General features: G+C 37.4%; 1 protein-coding gene across 2 annotated transcripts in view; it reads left to right on the forward strand.

Moving 5' to 3' along the window:
- The first annotated feature begins 200 nt into the window (after positions 1-200).
- Positions 201-12828, forward strand: part of cgna (cingulin a) — a 37611-nt gene continuing 24983 nt past the window's right edge. The window contains exons 1-2 of one of the 2 annotated variants that reach the window (XM_081388218.1): positions 201-398; positions 8206-8472. In XM_081388218.1, the coding sequence (XP_081244344.1) occupies positions 8207-8472 (266 nt within the window). In that variant the 5' untranslated portion in view covers positions 201-398; position 8206. Of the gene's footprint in view, positions 399-2458; positions 2563-8205; positions 8473-12828 lie in introns of those variants that run through there. The other variant, XM_081388217.1, reaches the window with a different exon arrangement.

The raw sequence follows: 12828 nt of genomic DNA on the forward strand, positions 1-12828 counted from the left end.
AATTTTGTGACAAAACTGAACTTTCATTGTGTCTCTAAATCATAACTCGAATTTATTTTTCACGGCTCCACAGACAAACATGTTCCAGATTTTATTGTGATTGACATACAACCTAACCAATAATCGAAGCCGAAATGGTTTCACGCGTTCCACCCACGAGGCCACTATCAGCCAATGAGATTATCCCTCACTCGCAAAGTGGGCGAGGCAAGTGGTATCGGTCTGAAAGGTAACAGGTTGTGTTTAGCCAATGTTTTCCCTTGGGATTATTAGTTAGAGCTGTCACATTCAAAGAAACGTACTTTACTGTTACACTATCAGTTCTCATGAAAAAGCACAGCAGGAAGTAACAGAGGAACATTAGGCAGAGTGAAATTTAAACTTTGCCGTAATATCAGGTAGGTTAAATGTTATTTTTGTTCGCTATCACCGCTAAACCTGTTAGCCCGTGACTAGAAATTGATGCTTGCTAAACTTGTTTGTGGCGCCCCAGATGCTCCAACGAATTCTCGAGCTGAACTTTCTCCTTTAGGAATGACACACTTGTCTCGCTCGCATACTGTTCAGCTTAGTTGTGTTTTTGTCCTGTTTCGTGTTCTTCTCAAGTTTACTTCTCTGAAGATGGATTAATGTCTGTCCAAAGGATTATTGTCGAGCCCGCGTATTTACAAAAGCTTCTTCAACTGGTTTACGCTGAAAATGAGCGCTTCGCCTCGAGAGACTCAATAACCCATTGAGTTTCGCAGCAAGCGCAGGTGCATCGCCAGGTGAACACCTGCGCTTCTCGCTTTGGGAGCAAATCATTGAGAGAAAGTATTGACGTGGCAAACAATCCTGTTTTAACAGTGTTGTGATTGTTTACCTCACCACAGCCCACGAAAGCCCGCTAAACACTCAAAGCCTTGTGTTTGAAATAGCCCAATTTGTATTCAAATGAATAACGAGTCAGTGTCAAACTTGCCGTGAGCGATCAGGTTAACGTTACTCTGTCAACGTTAGGCTGTCAAACGTGTGCTGTTCAAAAAGACTTAAAAGAACAACCAACTTTTTAGTTATTTAAAGCTTTGCTCTCGTTTATATTTGATTCATAGTTCTTAGTATTTTGGTAGTTCCGTGATGTTATGTTATCCATTCAGACGCCAGGACGTTTCGAGATTTGAAACCAGTGACTCAGTGCAGAGGAATTGTATAGGCCCAGATGAGCAGTGTGGACACAAACTCTTTACTGTACATACTACTCATTTTCAGTCATTTACATTAGTAATTTACTGCGTGTTTTGTTATAAGGCTCAAATATAAATGTGGTACTTTTTATCTAATAGCCTACATAGAACTTGAGCTTCACTATTATTATTATTAAAATGATTATACTAATGATTAAACTTTTAAAGTTGGGATAAAATAAGATTTCATGTGTAAATCAAATGAAAATTCATTTTCCAAATGGATGTTATTGATCTTATTGTGAATTCATCTGTACTTATTTTTATAATTAGATTCTTAAGCTCACATTCAGCCAATCTGCCTACGTCCAATGGACAACTTCCATACTTTTTTCTTTTTCAATAATTAATTTAACACACTATGTCACAATATGGAAGAAAAGATCAGTTGCTATCATTTTTCATCATGATTTTAAATAAAAAACATTCAGTTCTGTGGGTGAGAAAACTCGCCAAAAAGCTTCCCTCCAATGAGACACATGAGCTTTTGATTTTCATGAGTTTTAATAATTCTGGCTGCAATTCTGGAGTAATTACCTCAAGAAAGACCTAACGGCACATTTTATTATTATGAAATCCAATTAAGTAGTATTATGTTTTATAGGTTTAACAAAGATAAATCTTTCCAAGCAAGCACCCCTTTCCAACCTGCTAAAGTACACTCAGCAGTGGATGTTTCCTGGTTGGGAATCATTGGCATTACATTAAAAGCTTGCTTTTCATTTGAATCATTGTTTGCACATATTTAGACCATAAAACCAAAACGTTTTGTTCCTGCACCCCCCCATATCACACTGTCATCTTGGTTATTGACCTATGACTACATTGTGCTGAGCCATGGACAAACATAACACTATTACATCTCTATCACTGAGACGCTAATCTAGTGTGATTCACAGCTGAGAGTCATAACTTGCTTTTATTTTTCCAAGCTGAAAAACCTGGAGTCATGAGCACATGCTGGTATTAGATAAGATTTCATTTTATATTGTGTGAGTTTCTTGTCATATGATTTGTGTTTGGCAACACTGGAGCCAGTCATGCCTGTGAGATCCAATAGACGGACAGAAGAAGAACTTCTTGTTTGTCTGTCTTTGAAACGAGAATAGTGACTGAAGTGTAGGAAGGGAGGGGGGAAGAAAGGAAAAGAAAGATTTAGAGGGAGTTTGGCAGGAGACAAAGAATGCAAAGGGGAGTCGAGCACTAATGGAGGGATACCAGACTCTTTAAAATGAGATGAAAGCTTACGATAGGCTACACTTTCTCAGATGCATTCTCATAGCAACTCGACTCTTTAATTCAGACTTATCTAGATGAACTCTATATCTCACCTCTCAAGGTAAATCAATCTTGGTTGTGTTTCTCAGTAGAATGGTTGTCATACTTTTAATATACGCCACCTCAAAAGTGTTTCTACCTGAAGTATGCTTAAAGATGTTAGTGTTAAAAACCTAAAGGACTCTGGGAATGCTAAGCATGCTTGTTTTTTCTACCTCCTACGTTAATTGAAGTTTGACCTGACAGAAGGTGACTGAAGTCATATTTCATATTGATATGAAGTCTGATGCTGCAATGCATGTCTGATGAAAAATGTAACGCATGACTCTGATACACTGATTGTAGATGCGTTTACTTTGGTTTGCATTGGTTTGTGATAGTCAACATAGATAATACAAACCATAGTGACTGCGCAGATGTCTCCTGAGTCCTACTGCCTCAGTTCCCTCCTAATTCAATTAGACGTTCCACATCTGAGAGTCTCGATTCAATTTAAGATCCAAGAATTCAATTTAATGGGAGAACAAGAGGTCGCAGACTCAGAGTTGTGGACAGATGTCCCTGGAGTGTCTGTGTGAGTTGTTTTTTTTTTTTTTTTAGTGTGTTTCATTAAGACTTTTAAATTGGAATGTTTGTTGTTGCTTTATCTCCCAGAGCATGTGGAATGAGATGTGAAAGGTACAATACAGAATGTGTCTGTCCTAATTTGTAAGTGATCAGTTATTTCGAAACATTTTTGCTTGAATGAGCTATGGAGACTTTGTGTACAAGCACTTGAATTCTATTGACAGGCAGATGAGGTGCAGTGGGTCATTTTTAACCCTGGGTTAGTGTAATCTTGGGTCATCTTGTTGTGTTCTTCGCCTGCGTGTAAAGGAGATAACTGTCTATTTAAGCAGATTTATTCATCATTCAAAAATGTGAAACTAAGAATGCAGGTTTACAAACCATAAACAAAGCAGCGCTTGCTTACCGTTTTGAATATCAGTCATGCTGATCATGTTCTTTATTCCACTCTGCTCATGTTATTAATATTCGTGCTGTAGAATGCTCAGGTAAGATGACGTAAAATTAGAGCAGCCTTCTGTCTGTGCCCTCATGACTTCTTTGCTCGCTTTTATCATTTTTGCTCTTATACTTGTTCGCTAAACTGAACAGCCAATCAGAGTTCTTTCTCTTACCGACGGCCCAACGCGATTATACATGTTGAATCGGCCAAAAAAACAACAACGGTGTCTGAGCCAATGGTGCGGAATACACCGGAAAAATTAAGTCAGGCAACGGCGGCTTGTTTTGTCCCTGGATTAATATATTGTTTGAGTTTGAGCTTTGGCTACAGCACAAGATAACGCAACTGCTTGTCCATTTGTAGAAATATCATAAAAGCAATGTCTTTTCATCACTCTTGTTCCCTAATGTGTGCAAGCTAAATGCGGCTTGTGAAAATTTTTGCGACTGTACACTGTCTATGAATATTTAACAAGGCAAGCATTGTTTAGTTTATGATTGGTTGTCGGTTGCTAAACAACCTGCTGTGACCATCTAGCACACCATTGTTTCACATTTGTATACCTTTCTCACTGCATTTCAGAGGTCTTCCCAACTTTGGAATTTCGTTAAAAGGAGTGTTAACCTCCTTTCAGATTTTCTAAGATGGGAGGGAATGAGATGGAAGATAGAATGAGATGGGAGAGGGTCAGGACTGATATACTTTAATAATCTCTGGGGGAAATTGAGGAATTGCAGCAAACATAAATCATAGAATAGTGAAAATAATTAAATGCAATATAAAACGAAAATACAGTGCCAGGAAAGAAATTTGAAACATTGCTTAATTCAAGGTTAAGAGTGCCATTAAGTCAGGGTTAGATCTAGTGTTAAAACAGGCAGAAGTCATCATAAAATCATCATTAAGAGAAATAGAGCAGATATAATTAAGAGTGCTTCATTATGAAGAGAGAAAAAGCAGTTGGTCGATTTACATTGTTTTGCCCTTAATGCACAGATACTTGCTTCTAGACTGTTAAATCCAGTGTGTTTGTTCTGGATGTAAGTAAACGCCTGCATGCCCTCGGCTATTGCCTGTGAAGGGAATAGTGACATCTCTGATTTGGATTAGTGTGTGAGAGCAGGAGAGAGCGAGTGTGATAGAGAAGCCAGTGTTCTCAGCATAGCTGCCCTTGTTTTCTGCCCCACTTCACTGTAATAATGGGAAGAGGGTCCTCATACTCCCCCTCTGTCGCACTCACGGGCTCCCTCCATTCAGCCTATCAGATAATGCAGTGCTGAGAGGCTAAACGGTGCCTCTGTCTGCCTGGCCACTGACACACTGACACAGAGGAAATGGATCGTTTTAGACTGTGACCGAATTTTGGCTCTATGTTTGACCAATGACCAGATCACTGTCATAACAGAATAAATAAATCGGTTTTGTTATTCTTAAAACTATTAAAAATAGTTTGTGTTAACTGAAATAAAACCAAAAAAATTGTATTCAATGACAAAGGCAAACTGAAAAATTTAAATGCTAAAATTATTAATAATAATTAATAATTATTATAAATTAAAATAATAAATATTAAAAAATCATGTAACAGAATTGCTAAAATAAATAAAAAAAAACAAAAATAAAAGCTAATTCAAAATATTGATAAATACAGGAAGATAGACGCGCTATAGTTAAAATAGTTTTCGGTCTTGTATTTTATCTCAAAATGATGGATGTCATTTTAAAAAAGTGGAAATTAGTGGAAATAAGTTAATACAGTCGCTTATTTAAACGAGGTAAACGTAAAGCTGCTTGGTTTATATATTTAATGTTTAGACCTATAGTTGCTGCCATTTGAAATGTTTACGTGCTTTTCTGATGATAAAATATTGTTCTTGTAAATACTTTCGAGCCTTTCAGTAATAAAAGTGTAGGCTTAGGCTACATCTTTAAAATGCATCCAAATTACAGCGACGTGCAATCGTTATCGTACGGTGCTCGGCAGGGGACAAAATTTTAAACAGTGAATTTTGAATTGATCTCTTCTTGTAATCTCGGATGTGGATCCGGACGGCAATTAAATCACTATATGACCTTGGTGTTTATCAAAAAACAGTAGGTTATTCGGGGTTTTATACGCGGGTGGTTGGAGAAAAACACTGATATTCTGGATTCGGACGGCAATTAATCACCGGCTAGCCCCTGTGAATGTTTTTTTAAAAATACCTTACGACCCCATGAGAAACAATTAGGCTACCTTCCGAATAAGGTTTTTGTGTATAGTGTTTGTGTACAGTATTTGTTTAAATTGGAGCGTGACTGGACTAGCTTGCTAATATGACCGCAGAATGAACTGGCTTGCCTTAAAGAGACTTTGATAAAAGTGCCAGCATTACTGTTAGGCTCATAACACAGTATATTTATAATATGGTGAAAAATACAATAAGATATAATGAGAACATGACTGCCACACAAATTGTTTTCAGATTTCGTTTAGACCCTCATGAAAAATGTTCATCATATTCACAACAATGTCCCCCCTGCTATCTTTAAAGAAGCCTGGTCTTCTTCATAGTTATTTTATGGTGTTCAAAGTCTGTTGTCTGGGGCTGAAACTCCACCTATCCAAGTGTGAGAGCTGAAATTGAATTGTCACTGTAAAAGTACATACATTTTACCTCAACCACAATAAACATAGATGATGAATGAATCATGAAAAATGATCAGTGCTGCTGCCACTTTCTCACTACACCTGTGTAACCCTCCACCTGTTTATCCGTCAGCACAAGAGTCTCCCGTATTGAGCTTGGCTCTCTTGTGTCTGTTTTCAGTCACTGATCTGGACACGTCAGCCGTCTCAAAAAGCTTTCTGAAGACAAAACACATAATGAGCCCATTCATTGTATTCACATTGTAATAGTAGTCATGAAGGCTACTTTTTGTCACACAGTAATTGTATTTCTTAACACTGTCTTACTCATCTCAGGCTGACTGTTAGTTAGTTTTACCTGAACCTTTGGTTAGTTTAATAAAAGGAAAATCTGTAGGTTAATTGTAAATCTGATTTGCTGAATAAAGTGCTGTTCCCATGATCCAGTCATAGGAGCGGACATCCCTGATTCTGGTTTATCATGCAGTTTATTACACTGGATTCTTTATCACACACACACACACACACACACACACACACACACACACACACACACACACACACACACACACACACACACACACACACACACACACACACACACACACACACGTAAGAGGAGAAGCACTGATCAGACTGAATGTGTTTGTAGTTTGCAGTCTGTTTAGTTTATCGCAATGATGTAGTTTGTTACTAAACAAGACGGCAAATGTGAGAGTAAAAGAAAAAGACAAAGAGAAATGGTAAAGATGTACCACTGTCTGGGAATGCACTTTGTTCCCCGTCACACCCTGCATGCTTTAATGTTCCTTATTGAGATATCATTCCATCACACCAGCCACACCTTCAGTTTTCTTCTCCATTACATCATGAGTACTAAAGCTTTGGTTTTGACGAGAAGTAGTAACATGGTAGGTCTTAATAAAAATCCCCAAAAAAGGGTGTGTGATTTAGGATAGAAAGCCAATGGAACATCTACATCAAGAAAAACAAACGTGTGTGTTCAGGTTAATGAATAATGAAGGCCATTGGGTTTTCTGTGCCAGGAGTCAGAGGTAACGGGCAGCATTGAGTAGAGTAATTCAATCCAGCCTCATTGGACTGTCTGCATTTCTGTGTCTGTCTGTATCTCAATAGAGCACAACAGTAGGGTTCTGGTAGTAAAAATCCCATTCAAATTTACCTTTAGAGAGTAACACAGGCTAGAAACATTTCAAGACAGACCATCATTGTCTACAAGGTTGCTGAAGTCAATGTGATATTGACCCCATTTACTTTATTATTAATACATGACATGTTCCTGGTTTTATTGTGTGAAGGATTCATAAAGTGTACATTATATAAACAAAAAGGCTATTCCTGTTCAGCCCCCTCCAACCACTTGGCTTCATTATAGTATAACACCCACTTTTCACCAACAAGTCTAAATAAAATGCAGATTCACAAATTTTAATTATATTAAAATATTGATAATATTTTAAAAGCATTTTAGTTTAGTAACTTCATTTGTATATAAACCAAACATTCTGCATTCAGAACTAAATGCTAGAAAAAAATGTTAAGATCACATATTATGAAATAAGTAAAGTAGGACACTGCCCCCAATCCTGAACCAAGATCCACCAATAAGAAAAGGGAATTCACCATGGTATCCTTGTTGAAGTGAAGTGCTTTTTTAGGAATGAGGAGAGGAGTCTGTAAAGGGGAAAGTGACTTCACATCAGGTTGTGCAGTGGAGTGTAATCTGAGGGACATCTTATTGCTTCTGTCAGGGCTGGTATTGGAGAAAGAACATGCAGGGTTGTGATGGAAAAATAAATATTTTTTTATTTCGTTGTACTGTTGTGATTCAGACAGAGTTGGTTATGGGTTAGAAGAACATTTTTTTTTTTTTGAAGATTTTTTTTTTAAATGTCTTTGCAGAAAATGAGAGGGGGAAAATAGTTCTGGAAGAGAGTATTTGATTTTTGAGGTCACCGGACAAGCACACTTTGACATTGTGCATTGTGTGATATACTGTACTTTGACTGTACATTTTCTTAATATTCTTTTCGTCTCACCTCTAGGATGTCCGCTCCTGTCTCAGGTAGGAAGACCCCCGTGGACTATGGCGTACAGATTCGCTTTATAAATGACCTGCAAGACACCGGAGGAGGGGGGAGTGGGCAGCCTCGAAAAGAGGGACCCAAAAAACAGACGTCTCGCTATGGAGTAGCAGTGAGGGTGCAGGGCATCGGTGGGCAGCCCTACGTTGTACTAAAAGACGGAGAAAAAGGAGATTCATATGGAGTACAGCTGAGAACCCAACCACCTGCCTACAGCAGCCTGCCTAGGTATGCTCCGAATTATTGTTTTACTAAATGTAACATTTATTGATTTCATTATATCCTAAAACCCTCTGATCTAAATGACTGCGTGTAATTGTTAAAATATTTGTTACCTATATACGTGTATTTTTAATAAATTAAAGTGCTTTTAACCCTCAGAGGTCGGAGATCACGCCGGCGTGATCTGCTCGCTTTTTTCCTTATGAGTTGAATTGAGACCCGAAATACTCTTTTGAATTTGATTTTACAAAACAAGTTTCATACATCAATCGATTCTGTTAAATGTGTATTATTTTTGTGTATACTCACAATAAAAACAAAGTGCTGTGCTTTTTGCCAAATAAAGAAAAATAAACACGAAGCGAGTTCTGCCTTCTCTCTGCCAGTGTAGTCCATTCTGAAACGCGTCCGAAAATGAACAATAACTCAGCGAATACTCAGTCAAACAGGCATACAGTCACACAGGCATGAAGCTTGAATTCTCTTCTTTTTAATGAAGTAATTTATATAAAAAACAAATATTCTCATCTTGTGAAATCTGTATTAAAAGAGAGCGATTCCAGTCGAGCTAATTACATCTAATTCAGATGTAATGTGACTCCGCCCACGGAGAGCGCACGCTATTCAAACGCAAATGACTGAGGCAATCCGCGCAAACCTGTGAACGCCCCCATATCAGCGCGAGAAAACACAAGTTTATTCAGATCATTACTTGTTTACACCGTCTTGCAGCTGTGAGGAATAATAATGGAAAATGTCCCCCAGAAGTGCGGGTATATCGAGGAGCGAGCTGAGGAATACTAGTAAGTTTTTTTCCTTCTCACATGAATTTCTTCACGTGGGTTTCTGTTTATGAATGAATGAACGGCAGAGATGCGCGCTGTTTACCACAGCTGGCAAAGACAGTTTAAATTTAAATCGCGTGTGTGAATGAATGATGATGTTTCAGCAAGCTGTATTGCTATACTGAGATGAGTAAAAATCGACTGAAATATGTTGAAATAAAATGTAGGCTATTTGTATAAGCAACGTATTAAACTGCAAATTAACAATATGCCCTAATATTTCATGAAAACAACGTTACAGTCAGGCGAAATATGAAAGTAATGAATACATAGATAAAATGTAGGCCTATAATCATTTTCTTTTTTTTCAAAGAAAGAGTACACTTGAAATATTGTTGAAATTGTAATATTGTTGTAATTGTAACCTTTTTAATAAAATGGCAAAACATATTTACAAGATAGATGTAAGCAAAATCTTAAATGATCAATATAAGTCTTCTTCTAAATATCCTTTGTCCTTGCATTGTGGCTCAGTCAGTGTCACACCTGAATGAATGGCTAATTATGCAGAGTCATTATGCAGAGTGGGTGTTCTAAGTTGTAAACCACTCCTCGTTCACGCCTCCTCGCATATTGGCTTTCCAAGCAAAACCTGTTTTACATCAATTTAAATCAATGTATGGTTTTATGTGAACGATAAAGCAAGACTATTTTCACATGATTTTGAAGAAAAAACACTAGGCGAGGACATCCATTATTCAAAAGACTTATTGACACATATTTACTATGTGTTTTGTGGCCTTATTTCAGAAATTTTAGTTTTTAGTTTTTTCAATAACCATGCATAAACATTATTCTCTCAAAAATGAAAACATGTACATACACGTTGCTCACATATTATGGTAGCCCTGTTTGTGCTTTATAGAGTGAATTTACACCTTTGCCATTAATATGTTTATAAGCAACTGAAAAAAGCACAAATGTCAGGGCATGTCAGAACATCTCAAGGGCCCCAAAAACAGCTCAGACCCCAGAGGGGTAATTTTCTTGATAAAATGGCTGATAATATAATTAACATTTTGGGATGATACAAGCATGAGAGATTCCCTATGAGAGAATACTGTGTGTATACAGATAAAGTTGGACATGCTTATATATCCAACTTTATATAAAAAGTTGGGCAATAAAATACGGTAGTTACGTTTTGTGATGAAATAAATAATCAGGCAATTTTGCTATATAGATTTATGTTGCTTTATGTGAATGTCCTGTATATAATACATAGTATATACAACTTTATATAGAGATGTGTTATAATACAGTTTACATATTTAAGTCGATATAAATATTACCCCTAAGCAGTTTAACTGAGGAGTTAATTAAAAGTTGTCTTGGCATAATACAAATGCATAAGACATTGTACATACTGTAGTTGATAATATCTTACAGTACCCCAGACTAACTTTTGAGACCTGTGACACTGGTGCCACCAAGTTTTACAGATGATGGCACCAGCACCTAATTTGGTAGCACTGGGACTGGAGTATTAATAATTACATGTTTTGTCTCTTGGAAATGCGCTTTTGGCAGTGACTTGAGTTGACAGAACAGTATCTATAGAAAATTAACACGAGTTACAACTTCATTAAAAAAATAATTTAAAAAAATGCTAATTGAGTTAGGACTCCTGATTTTTTTTAATTAACCATAGGTCTTCCTTAGTGTAGCCGATAAATATATATTCTATAGTATATATTTTTTTTGAAACAGTAGCTGAAACACATTTAGTATTTTAAGGGTAACTAATTCCCTGGTCAGGGCCTGACTCCACCCACTGGCAATATTTGAAAAATGCTAGAAAAGTGGGCAGACCCCAGCGGAGATAGAGGGGACGAACCGTGAGCAGGGGGGCGTGCACCTAAGACCTGCTGTCAGACTCTCTAAAATGGAGAGTACCCACTGCCCACTGTACAATACAGATAAATCTACGCTAGCTCGTACCTAGGGCGTGGTGAGCTCGTACCAGGGGCGTGGTGAGCTGGAACCTGCTTACGTTACCTGCCACCGCTTACGTCACTTGCCACCGCAACATCCAATAGGAAAATTCAACTGCAGCAGCCACCGTTCAACCTTAAGAGGGCAGCACTCAGACGTTTTTACACCATATATTGTAAAATTAAAACACTTTATACCCAAATGTCAAAAAAGTTACTCGAATCAATGAACAGCATTAATAAAGCCCCATTCTTACAGATCATTAACTAAAAAAAGTTGGTTTAGGGTTTAGTTACTCTTTAAAACAAATGCACAAAAACTGCTACAGTTTTATAACAAAAATAATGTATTTAAATTACATTACTCATTTATTTCATGTCTACATTAATAATATAATACAATTCGATATGAATATCTCACATTTCTGCAACAACACCATGGTTACAGTTAGTGTTACTACAGTAAATCCATGGTAAATGTTGGTGATTTGTGGGTTGAAAAGCCTTCTAACTACTGTTGTGGCACAATGTTTATCCTGTTTTCCACAGTGTTGTTGAGAATGTCAGCACTGTTTCATCTGGCTTTAACCCTCTGATGGTTTATGGGGTCTTTTGGGACCCCAAATGACTTTTACTCAAATTAAAAAAAATGTTCCCTTTGTCCAAATGGTATGAAACCTTCTACGACTCTTAACACTTTCTAGATCTACAAAAAAAAAAATAAAGTGGAATGATATCTGTTTTTATGTTAGCGTGACAAAAATTGTGACACTCGTGGTCTTCGGGGTCTCTGGAGACCCCGCAATCAAAATAGACAAAATTCATCATCAAAATCAGAAACAACGCAGAACACATCGACAGAAATGGCACAAATAAAGTGGCACACTTCCACCAATGCAAAAAACATCCACAATGCTAAATTATATTGCTCACAACACACGTGTACACACACACACACACACACACACACACACACACACACACACACACACACACACACACACACATATATATAGAGGAATACATTTTTGAGACTATAAAAACTGTTCTCTTATCATTTGTAAAATAAAATCATCCAAAATGCAGTACCACCACAAAAATAAATTGGTGACACTGACACATTGAAAATGTGCACACACACACACACACACACACACACACACACACACACACACACACACACACACACACACACACACACACACACACACACACACACACACACACACACACACACTTGTAAGGCTATAATGTCAAATAAAATCATCCAAAATGCAGATCCAACACAAATATAAAGTGGTGACACTGACACTGACAATGTGTACTCACACACTCTCTCTCTCTCTCTCACACACACACACACACACACACACACACACACACACACACACACACACACACACACGAACATTTGTAAGGCTATAATTTGTCAAATAAAATCATCCAAAATGCAGATCCAACACAAATATAAAGTGGTGACACTGACACTGACAATGTGTACTCACACACTCTCTCTCTCTCTCTCACACACACACACACACACACACACACACACACACACACACACACACACACACACACAC

This window comes from Scardinius erythrophthalmus, assembly GCF_964197995.2.
Source record: "Scardinius erythrophthalmus genome assembly, chromosome: 16".
NCBI lineage: Eukaryota > Metazoa > Chordata > Actinopteri > Cypriniformes > Leuciscidae > Scardinius > Scardinius erythrophthalmus.